Here is a 22277-nt window from a genome sequence, read left to right as displayed (position 1 = left end):
CACCTCCCGGCCCTGGGAGTGAAGGAGCAATGCAACAGTAAGCCTCCAACTCCTTTCTCTCAGCCTTTCTCCATTTCCCACTAGGCATGTCATGGCTTGACAGCAAAACACAAAGCATCTTCACTGCCAGCCAGCCTGGTCCAGGGCCATATAGCTCTTCTGGTGTGGTGCAGCACCCAAAGTGATATATCCTTCTGCAGTTACAGAGGATTCTGCTAAAATGCAAAGGATTGCAAGAAATGAGGTAGTGCAGCACTTTGCCTGCCTTCATTCTCCTTCCCAGGATCCTTCCTCATCAGTGTAACACTTGGTCTTTGGCAGAGCAGATCTCCCCATAAAACTCTCTTGGCTCAACTGGGGGCATGTTGCAGGGGTATGACCCAGCTCTTGCCACTGCTGCGCCCTCTCCCAAAGCCACACCATTTCACAGGCAGATTGTGCCCTTCTCTGAATGCAGAGAGCAGCTGAGATGATGAATATAGTGCTTGTCCAGTGTGTCACTTGCTACGTAAATTCAAATGCAGCACAGAAAGCTAAAAATGTTTGCAGAGTCCTGATAGGCAAAGGGGACAATTATCCTCAGCTGTTCCTCACAAATGCTGATCCCCAGTGACTGCAATGTGCCAAGAGAGGCATTGCCTCGTGCTTGGATTGTAAACTCATCACCCCCAAAACATGAGGACGGTAATAAGGGCTGGCTCTTCATTAGATGCTCTGCTACCTGGAGATAGCCTGAAAGTATCTTCTGTCAGGTACAGTGATGGAACTAGCACATCACTTGTACTACATCCCAGATGAGGAAGCTGAGTTCATAGCGTCAGTGCTCCAAGGTGGCCAGAAGAAAAAAAGTTTGGACTCTTTTGCTTGTGATGACAGATACTAGCTCACTCCTTTTTACCTGATCTGGGGACACAGGAATTTCTTCAGAAAGTTGATGTTTCAGTAAACCAATCAGAATAATTCAGCCTAACGCAGTGTGGCCAAGGCAAGTGAAACAAGTCATCTTGGGGATAGCAATGTATAGGAAGAGGCCCTGGGGGGAAAGAAAAAGAAAGAAAAGAAAAAGTGGAGAAGGAAGTTGAAGTCAGAAAGATCAGGAAGACTAAAGACTATAAAATCTACAGCCGTGCTGTGTGGGCTACTTAGACTAGCATTAGGAAGGTAGGTCTTGGGAAAGAGCTTAAGAAAGCAGCCTAGGGATGAAAACCATCATTAAAAGGCAAGGCTTGAAAGTTTTTTGGAAATGCAGAAAGACAGCACTCAAGAAAAAACATCAGGAAATGGAAACCTGGAAGATTTAGAGGTTACTTTGGAATATTTATTTTTGAAGTGTAAATATATTGTGATTTGTCACATGGCAAAGAGGTATAGATATCTCAGCCTGTCTGAATCTCTCTCTTACTCCTGTATATACTGGGAGAGGGAAGTAACAATTGTAAAGGATAACTTCAAGTTAAATGAAATCTTGCCTTTGAAAACAAACAGAAATGCTACTGTATTCCACACATAGCTAAGCTGCATCCCCATATAATGGCTTCAGTTGTCACTGGCAGCCCTGTTCTCCTCCTCCTTTGGACATGGAGTGTCCTAGACATGTCTGTGCCATGGGATCCCAGCCAGACTGCCTGTATATTTCCGTCATTCAACTAGAAAACTAGGTGGAGAGCTCAGCCCTGAGCTCTGGGGAGATTTAGGAGAAAGGCTAGAAATAGAGGTGAATTCATTAAGGAAGCATCATTAGCCTCAGTCTTCCTAAACTCTTGTCAGTACATTAACACCAGCTGCCCACTGTCCATTTTCCCCTTGCCATAATAAGGAACCCCAAATTCAAGGTCAACTGCTAGTTGGATTAGTCAGTTAGTACAGCCAGAGCTCCTGAGATGCTCCAATGAGAACAGTTATTTATGTCACTCTCTCCTGCAACATGTCCATTAGCTTGCGGTACAGCAAAGTCTGGTCACGAGGCAGAAATGCACCATTTGATATTGCTGTTGCTGCTTCACAGTTTAGTGTTGCTGCTGCCAGAGCATTAAATGATCCCTAAGTGGTGACTTTCTTCTACTGATGCAGATGCATTTCTTTTATGAGTTATCTTTTTGCTGTTTTTCTTGGTCTATGCTTCCTGTTCTTCTCTTATGGCCACACAACTGGGATTGGTGCAAGCAGGTACTGTGCTCAGACGGAGACCTGCAGAGAAAACAGGTATTTTGACTACACAAAAACCACTGCCCTCTGAATTGTGCCAGAACAGGGGAATTGCCAGCTAGATGTTCACCTGGTTTCTTGTTTCAGTGCTAGCTTGCGAGACCTCCCTTGGTATATGTGTACTGGGGTTTTTGTGTCACACCACAGCCACAGCCACAGTGGGTCTCATCCAGATACCCCAGGTTTCTCCTCACACTCTCCCTGGTGTAGCTCTGCTTCCATCCCCCCCTGCATGTTGTCATGGACCATTCTTTTGAGTCAGACATTTCAGACATTTCAGGAACGGGTCCAGCTCTTACATTCTTTCAATACCAGGACTAGAAAACTACCCTGGATCATCTCCTGAATCAGACAGGAGCATCTTAATACAGCAGTTACCTCCGCCACTCTGCCTGCAGAAATATTCCATGCATCCAAAAGCCAGACTACACAGCAGTCAGGCTATACTTCAACAGGCCATTTTATTTATTCTTCCATTCTTCATGACACAATATTTCTCCCTGTTTTCCAGCTCAGCAAAGTCATAGGAAAACATACTATCATGAGACATAGGTGTGGGTAAGACTATCAAGGCATAACTGTTTATATTCAGTAAATTCACTTTAAAGTTAACCACTGTCCCCTTGCAAGTTGTATTTGATGCCTGGTTTCAGCCTCTTCCTTTTCCCATAGGTGGAAATTTTTCCAAAAAAATATCTCACTGGCCATGAGAAAGACCAAATATCTCCTATCACCCAATAGTAGATGTCCTGTCTGTCAAGGAACTTGGCACTGACCATTGCATTGTGGTATAGGGACAGGTTAACATGTGGGCTAGCAGAAAAACTTCAGGGCTCACAGGGAACTGCCACAGGGTTCAGATGAATCCTCTAGCTGAGGAATACAGGGATCAGACATCCAGAGCACTTGACAGCATGGACAATGTAGGATGTGTGTATGTGTGTGTGTTCAGACAAAGCTTAAGAGGTCCGTGATCATATCTTTAGGTAATTGTTTAGCTCTTGTTTTGACGACTCAGGTTGCCTTTTATAATGCAAAATTAATGCAAATGCTTCCCTTTCTACAGTGACCACTTTGCCCATGAAAAGAAATGCCATAAGGGGAGCAAAGCTCATTAGTTTAGTGCCATAAATGATTCTCCTAGGTCTCAAAACCCCTATGATTAACATAAACATAGATAGAGACAACTACAAATAAATACACATATAAAACCCAACTATCCATCTAAAAACATGGTCTGCAATGTCTTTGGCTGTTCACAGATGTGGTAACCTAGAGGTCAGGGACATTTAATACCAGTCATGACATATGCCTGATGAAGGAAAGCAGCCAGCCCAGAGTGAAAGTAAGGACAACAAAGCACATAATATACCTCTCAGGGTACCAACTAAGGGATTTTAAGATTCAGCCTCAAACTCTAAGGAAATGTCACCCCATCATGTTTTCTTCACACTGCAGTCTTCTCTCAGGCAGTTGTTGGGTGGACGTGTTGACATTCTTTTGGACAGGGCAAGGTAGTTCTAATCTTACAGGAGCTATCTCAAGTCTTCATTTTGCAATGATTGTAAAAGTGGAAGCCTTGTCAGGTTTTCCAGTGAGTTACTTAAAATTAACCAGAACATAATGTTCAAGAGGAGGATGAGAATGGGGGAAGATAGGAGGAGTGCGTCAGACCTGGGTAGACCCACTGTATTAACATTGTGGGCCCTTAAAGCTGCTTCTCAGCCAGTATGGAACAATGAAGTGCCCTAGGTATAGGCATACATAGGAGAGTGTCATCACTTTTTACTTAGCATTTCTCTCTTAAACATTGTGCATTTATTAGGGGTAGATGCAAATGCAAAGAATAAGGCATGTTTTGTAAAAACCAAAGGCAGGTCTCCTTGCCTGTCTCTGTGGAAATCACACCAAGAGACAATGGTGTTGATGCCACACTGGGTAAATAATGAAGGAGACAGGATTGTTCAGGCAAAGTCAAGCAGGAAGCCCGGAGTTCAACACAGCATGCTGACGTTAGCAAAAGTCACATCAAGTACAGCAGTTTCCTGGTAACCTGCCCTACGGGAATAACACCCACAGACTCCTGAGAGTCAAAAAGCAGCTTGAAGCACTTCTTCTAAACGGATTTAACAGGTATTGTCATGACTTTAGGTGCTCCAGCAGTGGCACAATCCACTTTCACTCTAAATGCTAGGCTGACATCCTGCATAAGTTTGTTTCATAGGCTGATTACTTGTTGGGTGATGAAAATTAGTTGCCAGCAGCTGACTCAGAGAGGCAACAGGCAAAACAAAGAAAAGTAGCTCTACTTGTTTTCTCAGAAATGAGAGAGGGGACAGGGAAGGAAAGGGCATCAAAGCCCTCCTTTGGGATTAAGCTGGGAGAGAAGAAAGGTATGGAAGTTTGCTAACTGACCTGGTGGGGCAAAACCCAGTCATGTAGGTTCCAACTGTTCTAGGTTACAAGTCCTCCAACGGCCTTCGAAGAAGGGTCTTGGGGAATTTGTATTGTTTCTGTTCCACAAAAGGCTCTTACCTCACAGTTAACCCCCACCTAAAGAAACAACTGATTTTAGTAATTTATATCTGACCTCGGGAGTGGCAGCGTTAATGTCATCAGTATTACCATTTTACACCGAATTGAATGTGAGATTATGTGTTAAATAGTGACAGCTTGGATTGCCCCACTAATAAAGCTGGCAGCATTAATGCTGTCACATATGGACTGCTTCAGGGCACTGGCACTGGTCTGAAATCACTCTAACTTTGGTGGGAAGAGAAATACCCCTTTTTTCTACTCTGGCATGCCCTCATGGGACAGACCCTTCTCACCCACCTACTGCCCCAGCAGTGCTCCTGCAATTTGCTCTGGAGCTTGCAAATCCACCTCCCTGCCCAGGCAGTCCTGTCCAGGTGCCCCTGTAGACTTAAACAGCAGCAGAAGCTTCTGATCACCTCTAATGTGTGCCCAAGTTTTGCTTAATTAAGAACAGACTCTCTGATAGCATTCATAACCCTCTCCTGATGGCTCTGGGACCACGCAGGCTGTGGCAGCACAGCCAGCCAGGCCTTCCTGTCATGCAGCTCATGTGTGAAGTCCTAAAGGGTGCAGTGGCAAATATGTAATATTATTTTCCAGCATTAAAGGACTCAGCCTGGAACAGGTCTCAGGCCAGTATCAGATGTGGCCTCTAGGCCCTCAGGCAGTTGTTCTGAGCCCTTCTGCATTGCTCGGTGCAGAAAAAACAGCTTGTTCAGTGAAGGCTTGTTGGTCCTGTTGTGCTGTCTGAGGTAGTGAGTGCAATCTCACATACCAGAGTAAGGATTAGACCCAAGATCCTGCAACACAAATTTCTGGCCATTATCACTATAAGACACTTCTCAGTGGCTATACTGATTAGACCCTGACAGATGCTATTTCACCTTCTAAACTATAGTTATTTCAGGAAGGAAGAGCTTCATCTTGTTTATTCCCCAATACTTAACTAGAGCAGTTGTAAGGAAAGAGTCTTTTTTGGCTCTCAGAGCTGCAGTGATGACTACAGAGTGAGGGAAAGGGCTGAGGGAGATTTCCCTGCTTCTTCGTCTCTTTTTTTTGGACGTCTTTCTTGTCCAGTTGGCTGTGCATGAAAGCACAAAAGTTTTGTGAAATATTACTTCAACAAGGTCCCAACCTGCAAGTCCCAGTCCTGGGCCAGCATCTCTGAGCATGGCAACAGGGTCCCAGCAAGGAGGAGGTGACAGGGTGACCAGCTTGGCCAGTTTGCCCAGCCAGATGCCCAGCTGGGGTGTTTTACCTGGGTCTGCTTGACGGTGGGGCTCTGGGCTGACTCTAGATGGGAAGCCCAGTCCCTTGGCACCCATCAGCCTGTCTGCGTACGGATGGATTTTAGCTCCCATCCACGTCAGTCTTCCCCCCCCCAGCCACCTCTACAGGATTTAAATATCCTCTCAGGATCACCACTATTCAAATATTTAAATTAGCCCTTTGCACGATTATGTAGATAGTGACATTACAGACTTTTTAGACAAGGAGCACTAGGAAATTGATATGCCTTCTCTGATGACAGCATCAACAGTCAAGTTTAATTTTCAGTGAGATGAAGAATGGCACCCAGTGTAGGAAAAACTTCAGCACTAAAGTATTTGGTATCTGGAATATATATATATATATTTTTTTTTTTTCTTATTATTTTCCCTGAATGCAGTAAAAGCACAAAGTGCTGTGCCATGAAGTAATACAAAATACAGCCCCCGCCAGGAAGGGTTCAGTTCTCAGAGACTGAGATTTTAGCAGAGCCTCACTAAACTCAGCAGCAGATTAGGAGGAGCTACAAGTGGAGCTGTAGCCTCACTAGAAGAGCCTGAGAGAAGGTAGCAGCCCTCATACACTGCTGTGAAACAAAGAAACCCCTGGGCAGGAATCTAACTGGTCTGGACAAATGGCCCAGAATAGCAATTTCTCTGTGGGAAAAGACATCTTTGTCACATCAGTTACATTTCCAAAGAATACTGCATTTACATCTCATACTTGTGCCTCATTCAGACACCTTCCTGGAGAACCTCACCTTATTGAGAACTGCAGTACAACCGATTAATTCCAATGAACATGTATGTGTTTAAACAATAGCCACATTGACCCCCAAAAATACTGCCATAAGAACACTGGATGCAGCTATTACTTTTTTTAAGCTACCAAATATTTCTGGTCCGTGGTGGAAATCCTTTGCAGTGTGGAGCATAGTTAAGCCTGATTAGCCAGCATTCCATTTTCCCAGTGGGGCTAATGAGATTTGTCCTTTGTTCACACACGCTGGTCTGTCATCCCCATTATTTTACATCTCACCTTGAGTTAAGAAAAGGTACATCTTCAGGGTTCACTGGGCACAGCCACAGTGGATTTGGCACACTGGATGTAATATGGTCTGCCACATTGGATGGGCAGTGACAAAAATTGTCCCTCTTCCCCCAGGTCCTTCCATCGTCCCACTGCAGCAAGCAAAGCCAACACTGGGCAATCCTCTAAAATGTTTATTTGGACCAGTGGCCGGAGCTCTACATCTTACAGACATGATGAGAAAAGGTAAACAGCATCTATGCTGATTGTCTCTTACGGGTTTCAATCTTTAGGAATGTGGCCTGTAGCTTCACTTCAGTGGTGCCTCTAGAGAAGGAGGAAGGATGCAAAGGGTGTCCTCTCTTTGTCTCTCACCCTCCCAGCTACTGCTCCACTGACAAGAGGATCAGCCAATGAGTACCAGGGTTAACATGCCAAGCCAAAACAGAGTGGAGGGACAATGCCAGAGCCATGGCCAAAGTCTTCCTTCTTCAGCAGCACACTGTGACCATCTTTGAGGTCAATACAGACACACTTCACATTTAAAAGCACACTAATCACTACCCACAGATTTGCAGCCCCGGCTCCAACCCCTGTGAAACCTTTATGCCTTTTGCAAGTGTCCTGCTTCCAGCCCACACGACTGCCTTCTCTTCCTCCACACACACACACACACTGCTCTGTGTCCACCTGCTGGGTCATTGCCCTACATAACTTTTACACATCTGGATGATGCACCCAGCTGTCAGAGATGCTTTCTCTATGTAGGTGTGCGTGTGTGAGGATAAGCGTGTATGCAATACATTGCACAATAGCTGGGGGTTGAGAAGTAGCCTAAGAATGAGCTGGTAGCCACAAGCCCACTTACATGGTGTAGCTGGAGGGAATAGGCTGAAGGAGACAGAGGACTGTATGAGTTACTGGGTCTCCCAGGGGAGCAGGGAATACAGGAAAGGGAAAGAGAGGTTTTAAGTCTGCAGATAAAGGCAGCACTCACTTGGGAATGAAAGAAATTAAATATCATTGAGGAAAGAATAATTGCCAGCAATCCTCAGACTCATCCTTCCAAAGTCTCTCTCCTTTGTAGTGAGATTTGCTGGAGAGCTTGTCTTGTCACAACTGGACACATTTCCCTTTCTTTTCTTTCCTTTCCCCCTTCCCTCCCTTGCTTTCTCTCCTTCAGTTCCTCTTGCAGTCACTATCAAACATAATCACAAAATATCAAATTCCAGTGAAACAGAAACAGATCTCTATGTATCTACAGTGACAATTAGTAAAACACACTCTTCAGATATTCTGATGAGACGCTACTGCTGACACCTCCTTGGAAAAATGCTGTCATGGGTTCAGGCAGCAGAGCTGCCCTCAGGATGCCAAATTTCTTTGGAGAATTTTCTCATTTGCTGAACTTTTCTGCAAAAGTGGCAGAGGTGCTCAGCTCCTTTGATAATCCAATCCCAAACATATTTTGAAGCCACAAAGACCAGCTTGGCAGCAGGTTTCCATGAACTTCCATTTGGAGCTGGTTGTCTGACTGCCTCCTGTACTTCTGCAAGTTTCCTCTTTAATTGAATTTTCTGGTATCAGTAAACATCTCAGCATGAGGTAATTTGAGTGACATCTATATAACAACTGCGATATCAGAGAAGTGAATGCCAGTTCAAAGTCACTCTAAATAATTCAGGCAAGCAGGTATCCCCATCGGACAAGCCCCATTACTGTGCTAGAGGAGGCAGCATCTCCCTCAGTGCCACACCATGGTCCATTTGCAAGGGAAAGAATTCAAAGGTAATTTGTGTTTATTTAAAGAAAAAAAAAGTAATTTCAGGTGCCTGGAAACTGAACATCTTTGCAGAGCTCCTAGATCTACACATTTTGGAGCAAAATAAGAATTGTTGTGCTGGGTCAGAAGATTACTTTAGCTTCTCCTGCTCTATGTGGCTGTGCCCAGTTGCAAACTCTTTGCATACAGAACCATTCCTAATACATGCCTATAAATTAATCACATCCCCTGAGCTACAGAGTTCTCTTGTGTCAGCAGAGGCCATAGCAAGTTAGTTTGCCTCATCCTTCCAGTCAGTGAGTGCTAAAAGATCATGTACCTCATGATGGCAAATGAAGCTCTTGGCTTCAGCAAATATGGGCAACTCTACAGAAGATGCAGATCTTATTTATTAAGGCTGCTAGGCTCAGCTCGGCATAGTAACTCTCCTTGGCTGTCTCACATTGAGGTTACCATAACCTGGGCTGTCTAATTTCATCACATAGGTCCTCCCTAAGCCTTCCTCTGGAGATCACATTGCAGAGGGATCCCCATGCTGCTGCTGTGCAGAGGTATGGAGAGGGAAACCTCTGCTGTGCACCCAGCAGGCACAGTCATGTCCATGTTTCCTTTCTGGAAGCCGATCCTGGGTAGAGCAGCCAGCCCATATCCTCTGAGCAGTCTGGCAAAAGCAACATGGAGATTTAACAGGGGAGAATTTCAGTTTGGAAACGATCAAGGGAGCAAAGACCTTTTGTCCTTGGAGGCTTGATCTCTATTAAATGTCTTTGCACAGGATGGAAAGACCCCATGTTCTGACAGCTGGGACTTCTTTAAAAACAAACAGCCTGCCTCAGTGTCATATTTTGGAAGTTATCACAGGTAATTGCAAGTATTAGGTGAAGTCACCTAGATGAGTAGTGTCTGGGATGCAGTGATCTGTACTTAAGCATACCGCAGCAGTCAGCTAATTGTGCCTGTGCAGCCCTGGGATCCAAAATCAGCCAGCTAAGCATGGCACTCTTCCAGCTCACCAAGCAGAAAGAGGACCCTGGGCTGTGTCAAAAGTTCACACGTACATGGAATCCCCTCCAAGGAGCAACACACACACCTGTGCAGGCCCCCACTGCCACTCCAGATAAGGAGATTCTAAAGTTGCTCTGTTAGTGGCAAAATATTTTGCACAATGTATCATGTCCCCCAAAACCAGGGCTCTGAGGGGCAAAAATGTGATGTCTGGTAATAGCAGATGTCCCGGTATCATAAGGAGAAAACTGACACCTTCCCAGTGCAGGCATGAGCTGGGAGGAAGAGGAGGGATGGTTACTCAGTGTGTCTCCCAGGCTGCGTCAGGATTGATGCATCGCATGCTGGCATGTGCCACAACACCATGTGCCTCAGCATGTGTTACCACATTGAATCCTGTCAGGGATTCAGGAGAAAGGCCTCAGGGGCACCAAGCTACCACTTTTCTGGATGTTCAGGGCTTTGAATAACAAATATTTGCAGAAGAGCAACCAAATGACCTCTAAGGCAGAGCTTTGTTTAGCTTTATTTACCATATGGCAGGCGAGCATGGGACATCCACCTGGCGGGTGGTCACCACATACCATCCCTTTTGCCAGGAGCCTGCCAGTTAGATAATTTCTACACCACACCCTTCAGCCCATCCTTTTTTTACCTCTCACTGCATGTTTCTTGGCTCAAGGCCACATGGGAAATATTTGTAACCATTCTCAATTAGATATTTGTTTTTAAATTGTCCATTTGTATCCCTTTTATGTCCTAGCTGTTCTGATGACATTAGTGAGCGATTGTGCTGCGTCTGCTTTATGTCTACATGCTGACATAAGTTATGCTGTGTGATCAGTTAATGTGCTGGAACTGCACGACAATCTCTGCCTTCCTGCCTGCTTCCATTTGGGAGCAATGCAAATCCTAAGGGCAGCTCTCGGAGTTAAATACAGTTTGATAAATAATAATAGAAAAGTAGCATCAGACTATTACTCTACATTACTTCTTTGAAGACAACTGCATCTGCCAGTTCACAATATATCTTTTCTCACCAACACCAGAGAAAATTTTGACATGCTGAATTACCATTTCATTTCCAACTAGGAAAACACTGACAAGATTTAAAGGATGGTTTTGAAAAGAAAGCATGGGCATCTAAAGATGTGAATTACAGTTGGATGAAGAAACCTTCAGGGGTCTTAGTTATAGGAAACTACTGACAACAGTATCATCTAAGCAAGATTTTTGCTACAAAACCCCACACCATATGTGCTTTTCCTGAATATGACTCATCACCTAAATACATATTAAATTTCAGTTTCAGGGATTTTATGATTAAGCCTATTTTCTTGTTTCTACTCTGTTCATGTATGGTTTTACATCTGTCTTAACTCCATTTCTTTGTCCCTATTAGTGAATGTAAGCTATATGTTTGGTCTGACATCGGGCTTATTTCCAAGGCTAAGTAAAACTTGGTGGTTTCAGCAAAAATGAGTGGTGGGTTTGCTAGAGCCCAAAGTGATGTTGATGTTGCTCACCTGCCATTTTGCAGACAGTAGAAGAGGAACTTCCTCCACGTGTACTACTATGCCCATGTTATGGTGGTGCCAGGGCTCAGAGGTGTGCGGTTCACATGCTTCGGGTGCTGCCTGGATGATTCAAAAGAACTGTAGCAGAAAACACAGGAGATTTTGACCAGCCTCAGGTCTGTAAGTACATTTTAAACTCACAAAGTTTGAGTGTGTTTGAAATGTACTCAAATATTTCCTTCTTCACTATTGTGTCCTCATGACTCATTGAATCATCAAAGGCTCAGAGATGAAAGAAGGATTTATGGTTAGAAAATGCAAAGGACTTTCTGCTGAAGGGGGAATGGTTTGTTGTATCTTCTTTCTTTTTTTTTTTTTTTTTTTATAAATAAAATCCCAGAACAAATAGCTCTGGTGAATAATTTTCTGCGAGGGTTTTCCCTGTAATGAGTAGCTGGGCTTCCAAAAAGCTATTTTACAAATAAAGTAAATAAGCTCTCAATCAAAAAACCCCACAGAAATCAATTGCAAAATCCCCATAGAGTTTCATGAGCTTTGAGTCACACTCAGGGCAGAAAATCACCTAAACCATTAGCCTGTAGGGAATGAAAATAGAATGTGGTCCTTTCAGATAATTTTAGTGATGCTTTTCTTCAGGCTGATTTCTACCTATGGAAACATAAGACCTGAACTGAAGAAAAGACACCTCATATACCTAAACATCTTCTAGCAGCCTCAGAGGGCATTGACAGGTCAAATTCAGCTATCATAATTCAACTGAGCCAATGAAGCTGTACCAAAGAAGGATTTACTGAGCTGGCACAAGTGTCTAATCTTTATATTTGCTATAAGAGGTTTTTACCTTTTCAGAAATGGCTGTAATATATTTTGGAGATGAATAAGTTTCCACCAGGTCAGAATGAATCCAATGAAAAAGGACACCTGAGGACCCTTAAGCCTTTCTCTCTCACAAGATGGGTATGGAGGTGGAACTACCCACCCTGTAAAAGCTTATTTGATTAGATATGAACTTCACATAAGAATGTATTATTTTCAACCTCAGAAATATTTACCAAAAAATCAGGGATCACGATCTACTGGACAAAAGGAAAACAGTTACAGCCCTAAAAGCTGGAGAAGACCGGGCCATACTCCTCGGGCTGGCCATGATGGTGTGCTCTGTCATGATGTACTTTCTCCTGGGAATCACCCTGCTGCGGTCTTACATGCAAAGGTAATTTCATGATGGTTACCCTGATCCCACTTCATGTGCCTTATTCTTTCAACTCTTTTTATTAAAGTTGGTTTTTTTTTTCCCTTTGGTCAGCATAGGCCTGATTCTGCATTTCCTTACCCCAGTATAAATTAGGTATACTTACAGAGAAAGCATGTTGGGTAATACCAGCGTGAGGGAAGAATTAGTTCCCTGTTTGACAAAACCTTGATCCATAGGCTTTATATCTGCCACAGTTCAACCCTAGTATAATATCCATATCAGGCAGTCGGCTGAACCCTGTAAGCCTCTCAGGGGCTGTTGCTGCAAAGCCCAGATTCAGGAGAAAACAGCAGAAATATTTAGTGGCCTCAAGAAAAAACAGATTTCCAAATGAAGAATGGAGAATTAATCTGGGAAAGAAATCAAGCTGCTCTGTATGTATGCATGCATGTAGCTTTCCATGTAGGCTATTACTTTCATTTTAACAAGTGAAATCTTCCTGAAATATAGCATTTGCTGAAAGTGAAAGATCATCTTTCATCATTACTGCACTGCACTTAATTTTTCAGAGGCCATCTCTGCCTTCCTTCTCTGCCATGAAGCAGAAAATTTGACCCGTGACTCATTAGCATTTGAAATCAGTTCACAAGCACCAGCCCTATTAAAACTCCAGCCCAGACGGTAACAAGACTGTTAGCAATGTTTTTTCCACCCTGATGACTGGATGTGTAACTGGGGTTCAAAACATCAGTCTGTCGTGCCCAAACCACCCTGAGGCAGTAGCCAATACTTGGCATGTTTTGGCTTACAAACCACTGGCTTCTTCTTTAGGCATGTACAATAAGTGCATACCAGTTAACTGGTATGAACGTCCTCAATTATATAAGTGCAACTGCAGGGAAATATTTCTTCTTGACCTTGCAAGGATAAGGAAAATGTAGCCATGCCTGAGGGTGAAGAGTACTGACCTGCAGTATCTTATTTGTATGATAAAGGTATTTATTACTTTTTAAATCCAAGTAAAGTTAAGTTGAAAACAGAGATCAAGACCTGTTAAGTATCCAAGAGCATTTGTTTTTCCAACTTGCTCTCCCCTACCTTTCAGCAATTTCAGGGTCAATTGCAGAGGCTGCTAAGGTCAAAACTGCTCATGTGGAAAGATATGACTTATATTGCAAACTCTATGAAAAATTGCCAAAAGCACCTATGAAGTATCAAATATTCCACCTTCACAAGTCTGTTGCAGGTAGATGTTATTTTATTACCCCCATGCATGAATGAAACAGCAGTCAGAAATGTAAAAGAGAGAAGAAGACAACCTAGGAGTCTTTGCTATCACTTCTCTTCACACAGTCAGATCTCCTTAGGGATTATTCTCCTTTACAGACAGCAACACCGCTTCCACAAAATACTGACTTGCAGGGAAAAAATAAGTAAATAACCTTTTCATTTGATTTCCCCCCACAAATTGTAGCATAATTTAAATGTAAAACTGAAAATACAAGGAGAATAACTGCCAAAATAACATATCAGGATAATTTGTCATAAACCTTTGATATTGCATATCATGTAAAGCCTTTTGTAGGTTTGTCAAGGGACAAGCAGACCCTCAGCCCATTCACGGTGAGGAGCAGGACAGCCATGCTGGGTGTAAGCTGAGGTGCTGAGTGGGACTGAAACCTTCTCCCAGCCCATGAAAGGTTTTTTTCACAGAACCCTCAGTATGCCCTTCCCATGGCTCTCATCCCCAAGGAAAATTCAGCCATAGATATTTAAATGCATGCAAGAAACCCAGGTGAACATTGCCAGTGCATACTGAGGCTCTATCATTCAGTTTTAGCCTCTGGTAAATTTGAGATAGACCAATTTCAACAGCTGACTTAACTTACGGAAAAACAAGCAAGGTGCCACTAGAAGAAGTCTTTCCACAGGGAGAGCTGCATGCAGAACCACTTATGTGTTACTGTGTCTTCATGCATATCAGTATGTGTACCCTGGTAATTCAAAGTCATCATGCCAACCTTCACTTTAAACTGAATGGGGTTTGTTGTTTAACCATTATGTCTTGGTCCAGGGTGTCATGTCATGCAACACTGCATGCATTTTACTCTTTGCCATGGCAGGCTGCTCAGTTTTCTTCTCTGATATCTCTGCCGGTTCCATTTGGTTTCAAATATACCTTCTCCAGACTAAAAGTTCCAGTGCCCTTTTCATTTATACATAGACATAAGTGAGTCATGTATTTTTGTTCCCAAAGCACAAACTTCAGGTACAGAATAATACAGTCTGTGATGTGTGATGTGAGAAAGTCAAGCCTTCACTCAAAGCCCTGCAACACGTACTGTCTCCTACAAGATGCCCCTTGGTATATCCCTGATGGAAAGCCTGACCTGCATTTTGCGCTTATTGCCCATTCTTGCCATGCTCTAACGTGTCTTTTTTCCTACTTAGTGTCTGGACAGAAGAGGCTCAGTGCTCACTTCTCAATGCATCCATCACAGAAACCTTCAACTGCTCATTTAGCTGTGGTCCAGACTGCTGGAAAATTTCCCAGTACCCGTGCCTCCAGGTGTACGTCAATCTCACCTCTTCTGGCCAGAAGCTTCTGCTCTACCACACCGAGGAAACAATGAAAATTAATTCTGAGGTAGGAGCATAGAATAAAATTTCTTCCTAAATGGGTTTCCAGAGGGTTTCTCACCTTGTTTTACGCATTCCTCGCTTTAAAGCAATATCAGCCTTCCAGCTCCTGCTTCCCTGGTAAATACAGAGCAGAGAAAGCAGAAATCAGTACACAGAATGAGCTCACATCTCTGGAGGGGGCAGATTTCCACCTCCATCCTAAGTGGGAGGATGAGCTCTTCCCTCAAGGGGCAATATCCCCTGACGGCTGGAGTCTTCCTCATCCTTTGCAAGTGTTTTACAGGTGCAAGCTAACGCTGAATACATGACATTGATATTCCTGTGGAGCTGTGGACAAGTCACTTACCACTAGGGTATGAATGCATGATAGTGAACACGCCTAGTAATGTGCACAGAACATCCACAGGGGTGAGAATAGAAATGGCCTTATTACTACTGGGCCAGGCAAGGCAACAGGGAGAGATGAGAGTCCCATGTCTAGCAGCAGATGTGTCTCTGTCTCAATATCTGGTGACAAATTCTGCATCCTGAGCATCTCCTCTGAGGTCAGCTGTGCCACTGGGGTCAAGGCAGACCATTTAGCCCTGTAGATGGTGCAAAGATGCTGAAAACGTGCTGAGCAGGGACTGTCAAGATAAAAGTAGCAGCATAAAAAGAAAAGGCCCGGCTTTGGGGCATGTATAAGCTAGGGAGTCAGCTCACATTTCTCATACAACTTCCCGGATTCCAGACATTAAACAAACAAAAAGTATTTTTAACAAATCTTAAGAAGAATTCCTCTGTCTCCTTCAGGAAATACAAAATCCATTAGAACTCCATCCAGGTGGGATGGAGACAGCTCCTGTCTAGAGGCTATAATAAACACAGCGGATGCACAGAATGCATCTCCCTGCCAGCCTACAGCCACAGCTGTGCAGCTGATGCAGTGTTGTGTATCAAACCAGGCAAGCAACCACTTCTTTGTTAGGGAGTGGAGGTGGCTAGGGAGGGTGTTTGCTCCCTCCATGCAGCACGGCAGGATCGGACTAAGAAATATCCCTCTCCTCAACTTCTTATCTTCATATATATAACAGCACCTGGGTACCTAAGACTGCAAACTGCAGTGAGCCAGGACGCAGCTAAGTCATTTGACTTATAAGTGCTAGATTTGCATTAACTACTTAGTTATCCAAGGTCATTGAATGTCCAAATGTGGGTGCTTGGCAAAGCACAGCCTGTAACAGCAGAGCCTCAGTTCAAGCTACTGACAATGTAACCTATTGTGTTTCTATTTATGGCAGCATTTCAGTAGACCAAATTACTTCTGCATATTAAGATGAAGTGTTATTAAAATCAGTCAAAGCATGTCATGGTTGCACTGGGCCAGTTATTCTGGTAGATAATTAGTTCCTGTGGCTGAGAGGAAAAGCTCTATGGATCTGAAGTGTGAAACGGGGAACAGTGCCCCCCTCTTCTCCTCCAGCTCAACATCAGTGCAGAAAGGAGGCACTTGCCATTTTTGTTAAGCCTGTGGCTTCTGATGGGGCAGAAGCAAAATCCAGCAACACTCATGCCACAATTTGATTAAAACAGATCAAACCGGTCTCTGTGCTCCACTGGATTCAAATAAATCTCCACATTCTTTTATTGATGACTTTTGCTTGCTGAAATGGACTTTGAAATTCTCCCACATGCCGCCTCCTCTTAATTTAATGTAGGCATAGTTAATGCTTCTCCAGCCCAAGGTTGTTTTACAAGTTAAACTCTGCTCTCAGGAGGATTCCTAGGTTTTCCTGACGTGATGCTGGCTATGTGACCTGAATCCAAATGCAGCTTTGAATGGAAGTTTGCAGTGCCTATAAAATACCTTGCTTCTTGTGCCTAGCTGGGATCAGCAGAGACTCCAAGCTCAGACCAGCACCAACCTATCTCAGCTCCTGGAGGGGTGCTCCCTCTCCCCCAGCTGGAGAGCGGCTCCATGCAGCAGGAAGAGCAGCCTTGAGCACTCCAGCTGGATGCTTGCTCTCTCTTCCCATCCACCTGCTCAGGCCCATGTTTTCTATCTTTGTTCTTGCCAAATAAACAAAATAGTAGCTGTCCCTGTCTCATTGAGCCATGACATTACTGGGGACACTGCAGAACACAGTGCTTACCCTCCAAGGCCAACACCAGCGACCTTCAGAACCTCTACCTCACTGAGCACCACCACACACACAGAGTGGCATCTGGAGCCCATCACTCGCCTGTCCCCACCACGTAGCATGGATGGAGCAAAATGCATTTTGACATTAAATAATGATTAAACTAGGAGACTTGCTGTCTGAGCTAATAAGGTATAGCAAGTAGTAGGTGTAATTTATCTACAGCATGCTGCTGCCCATCTCTGGTGAGAATCACTGCTAAGTAAGTGGATACCAGTTGAACTGCTCAAGTGTTTCCCACGAAAGCACATGGGATTCTTCATGGCTATATCACTTTTATTATATTATTATTATTATATACATTTTTATTATTTGAGCTACTGCTAATTTATAACACATGCTCCATAAGTGAGGTAGCAAGCAGGACTGAATCACCAGAATCACTGTTATGCCAGCTTTAACTGCCTGAGATTCAAAAATTATGGGGGATGTTGTGATCGCCTACTGAAGGTTCAGGTGTTTATAATGCAGGGGTAATTTGCCTGGTGCAGGGAAGCCACAATATTCAGCTGCAGTTCCCAGTACAACCATTTCTGGGCTGGGACCAGAAAATTCAGTCTGCAGGAATCAGTATCAGACCAGCTCAGACACAAGGCTCCTCCTTCAGCCCCCCGTTCAAACCTGTTACACTTTTCAGAAGAGATGCAAACTGATGCCACAATTCTCACAAAGATTGCCACAGCATATATTGTCAAAGTTCCCAGGCTCAGCATGGACACAAACTCCAGTGGCAGACATGATGAGAGTCATATATATCACTGCCCAGTCAGTCATTGACTTAAATGAAACTGCCCCCAGCTTGTCTGGAGATGCTTTGTGATCTCTATCCTTGGAGTTACTTGTAACTTGACTGGACAAGTCCCTGAGCAACTCTGCACTATGCAGGGCATTGGACTGGACATGTCAGTTCATACAGGTTACCTATCCAACCCTTTAAACAAGGAAAGCAGAGCTGGAAACATGAAAGTAAGGTCTCTCCATAACTGTCTAGTACATCCTTCTTGTGATCAGGTTGCAAGCAACACAAGAACCTCTTTTCTCACTTTGTATCACAGAATCCTCACTTGAGGTAGAGGACCAGACATTATTTACTTTCAGATTTCCACATTTCCAAGTGTTTGACAATGCAGACATTGTGATAAAACAGCAGATTTAGTAGTTTAGGTTCACAGGTACAGTGTAACAATTGCAGATCTAAATTCCCTGCCAGACATTGAAGAAAAATAAATGAAGACCAAACCAAAGAAAACAAAGACATCCCATTATCCACACCTGCATACATGTTTGCCAATGACCTGTACAACAGAGCAGTCACCAACATGGCAGTCAGCCCTGTGTTATCCCTGGGATCTCAGAGGGGAAGCCGAAGTATGGAAGTAGGTCAGAAGCACCCTACAACTATAACTCAATGCACACAGAAAGTCCTTCTGCAGAGGAGCTCCTTGAAGCTGAGACCAAGCTGCCTCCCAGAGCTCAGAAGAACTGGAACAAGTCAGATAGCACATTGGAGTAGAGGGCACCCATATCTTGAAGACCATAGCCGGGAGAGAGGTATGGTTTCAGCAGAAAAAGGCTGGCACAGAAGCAAAGTGAGTCAACCTTCCCCTGCACAACTGTACTTCTGGGAGATTCACTCTCTGAGGCCCTCATGTCATGAGCAGCCCAACCAGCTCAATATGGCTGATGGCTCTGTGTCATCAGGTGTAGAAGGCAACAACTGAAGTTCTGCTTGAGCACCAGGTTTCCTTTGAAAATGCTTGGACTATATTCAGACTTGCAAGAAGTCGGACCTCCCCCCACTGCACTCCTGGGACATTTCCACAGTCCTTGAATCCAACAATCTGTCATCATTTGGGCTTTTACATGCCTGCTGTTTTCTGTCAAAAGAGAAGGGCTGGACTTCGGAAAGAGTTGCCAAGTCCTCATTTAATCCCTTCCCTCAGAATATTTCATAGTTTGCAAGAGGGGGGGGGAAAAGGCAGGGGAAAAGAAATCTGAGCTGGAAATGCCTGCTGTTAGACAGTGATAGCACAGAATTTAGTAAAAGAAAGGGGTACTCTTCACTGAGAAATTTCCCTTACGTACTAGATTATGATCTATTAAAGAGTCATAGGCACTGGAAGAGGGCTGTGGTTTTAGGCATTTAAGACAAAGATGGGCAGAGTGCAAGAGAACATCCTGGAGCAGGCCCACACAAGAAGGAAGATGAATGAGATGCTACCACTGATATTTTCCATCTCTAATTTCTGGAGCTCCATGAAATATTCATAATGGCAATGCTGCCACGTTCTACCCTTATAGCTCCACTCTGCTAACACCAGACAATCTTTCTGCCATGCTTCAGATCATATTCTGTGCTAATAAACTTGCCAATGAATCAATCAAATCCTGTTATGAGGTTAATCCTTTGATCATTATTAGGACTAGAGATATGTCACAGTACATTACAAAAAAAGTCGCGGTGTAGTCTTGAAAAAGAACAGTGGGGCTTTTATAAAGTATGTCCATTAAGCCAGTAATAATCAAAATCCATGGGTCACATTATTTTAATCAAAACATCTTTTTTTATTTTGCAAAGCTCACTTTCATTTAATTATTTGGAGCTACTTTAGATGCTGGCCCAGGACAAGCAGTGCAGGCAAGGAGCATGGTGGGACCCGCAATCACCCCATAACTGCAAGGGAGCAGTGACCTGCTGGGTCTCCCCGTGCACATTCAAGCAGTTAAGCAGCAGATTTCCACCCCTCCTGAAGCAGTTAATCAAAAACCTGTACAGGTGTAGAAACCCTTCAGGTGTGGAGAGGCATGTCTAGACATGAGGAGGGAGCAAGGTGCCCTGTACTGCTCCTATCAATCCTTTTCCAGACCAGCAGCAGCAACAGCAAATTCAAGTCTTTCTGCTCTAGGTCAAAATGCAGATATGGCCTCAATCATTGCATGTCTGCCCATCACCTCACAAGCCCACACTAGTTCTTCATAGAAAATGGTCAGCATAGGCCCAGGCTACTGTCCTACGCATCCCATGAAATATCTGTAATGCATGGACTCCATAAGCTGATTTTTATATTAATTTGCCCTTAATATTCTTTGAGAATTCTAGTTTGAAACTGTATTAGATAAAGCTGCCCTCAAACCTTTTTTTCACAGTGACTGAGATTGAAATTCAAGCACCATCCTCAGAGAAAATGAATTGCTAGATTTAGACTGGGGTCCAGAGCAAAAACAATACGAAGACCGATCCTGGTACCCAGGCTGATCCTCAGTTAGAAGTTGAATGAATGTCTTATGGGTTTTCAGGAGGAAAACAGTACTTTCTCCTAAACTATCTGTTTTTCTCTAATTGAGGAATTACCCCCATGGGAAAATCTGTATAAAGGCCTCTCATCAGCCTTTTCTGCAAGTGAACTCCTGTGCCCACCATGATCACGTTGATCCAATCCAAATGAGATATAAACTACCAGATTTTTATTTACAGAGAGTCAGTTACCCATCTAACTGCAAGCATACGCACACCACTTTAGATGAAGAGGTACTTCATCAGTTCCATTTTAGCATGTATAAATTAGCAATAATAATATATTCACCTAACTCACGAGGCCACTGTGCAGATTAAAGCACTAATGTTTGTACAATATTTGGATGTTCTCCAATGGGAAATTCTGTAGATGTGCAAAACATTGTTCTGTCTGTGATAAATTTATTATTAGGCTTAATAGTATTCCACTCCTATTAAGACTATTATGAAAAGCATAATCATCTTGAGATTTTCCTGCTTGTCACCTGAAAAGAGACATCATCTCTGGTTTGGAAATACATTTTTCTTCCTCTAATGTCTTCCCAGTGCTCATACATACCCAAATGTGGCAAGAATTATGAGGAGTCCATGTCATTGGTGAACATCGTGATGGAAAACTTCAGAAAGTACCAGCGCTTCTCCTGCTTCTATGACCCTGAAGGCGTGCAGAAGAATGTGATATTAACCAAACTGTACAGCCACAACGTACTGTTCCACTCTCTCTTCTGGCCCACATGCATGATGATTGGCGGGGTCGCCATTGTTGCGATGGTAAAGCTGACTCAATACCTTTCCCTCCTCTGTGAGAGAATCCAAAGGATCAACAGATAAAAAATGAAAACTTCTCTGAGATTTAAGTACAATGAAAATACTGTTTTCTCATTCTTCACCAAAGAACCTTAAGTTTGTAACGTGCAAGTCTGGTATAAGTTCCTTACTATATTCTTATAAGTAGAGCAATAATGCAAAAGCTGTTCTATATGCAAACATATTATTATGCAGACAACTGAAAAAATACTGTTTTGTGTTGACTGTCTATATGATCTTGTTCTATGCTGAGACTAGTATTTCTTTCTTTTCTATGGCCAAAATAGGGCTCAGTGTGACCATTTGCCAATCTTAGTCAATTGGTGTTTTCAACGTAAAAGGATTCTGGAAAAAAAAGAAAAATCACTGCTGGGCAAAGGGCAGCCAGCCACTTGTGCATCGCTGAGGTCTCACATCTGGCTGAGCCCATTCAGTTGATTTGTGGCTTTGCTTTTTTATTATTGGCTGCAGGGGGAAAGGGGGAGCATTAACAGTGAGGGGTTTTATGGTAAGGCAGCACAAAAGGGACATATTTTTGAAGCCAGAATAAGTATATGTTATTTTCAGCCTCAGTAGGACTTGGTAATGCTTTGTGTTTGCTCCCCCAGTTCAGAAGTAATTTGTACCCTGTAGTGTTTCAGGTCTTTTGGAAAACAGAGTTTTATTTCATTGACTGCTATGATTTCCTCCTGTCTTACCCACATCACCTTTGTCACTCACAGAAGCTGAAAAGAAAAAAACCAAAATCACCTTGTTCCATTTTCTAGTCTGAGCTCTATTGATGGAGGTG

General features: G+C 43.5%; 1 protein-coding gene across 7 annotated transcripts in view; it reads left to right on the top strand.

Moving 5' to 3' along the window:
• Nucleotides 1–21964, top strand: part of LOC133268800 (calcium-activated potassium channel subunit beta-2) — a 154058-nt gene extending 132094 nt beyond the window's left edge. For 3 of the 7 annotated variants that reach the window (XM_061452480.1, XM_061452481.1, XM_061452478.1), the window contains exons 2-5: nucleotides 7177–7287; nucleotides 12410–12580; nucleotides 15014–15209; nucleotides 21227–21964. In XM_061452480.1, the coding sequence (XP_061308464.1) occupies nucleotides 7177–7287; nucleotides 12410–12580; nucleotides 15014–15209; nucleotides 21227–21511 (763 nt within the window). In that variant the 3' untranslated portion in view covers nucleotides 21512–21964. The remainder of the gene's footprint in view (nucleotides 1–7176; nucleotides 7288–12409; nucleotides 12581–15013; nucleotides 15210–21226) is intronic. The other 4 variants (XM_061452484.1, XM_061452479.1, XM_061452485.1 and 1 more) reach the window with 3 other exon arrangements.
• Nucleotides 21965–22277: the final 313 nt, after the last annotated feature.

This window comes from Pezoporus flaviventris, unplaced genomic scaffold (assembly GCF_033815535.1).
Source record: "Pezoporus flaviventris isolate CSIRO_AGI_PZ_B2104156 unplaced genomic scaffold, CSIRO_AGI_Pfla_v1 ptg000013l, whole genome shotgun sequence".
In the NCBI taxonomy this organism is placed as follows: Eukaryota; Metazoa; Chordata; class Aves; order Psittaciformes; family Psittacidae; genus Pezoporus; species Pezoporus flaviventris.
Note: the sequence above shows the minus strand (reverse complement) of the source record. Positions and strands in the feature narration are given on the sequence as shown.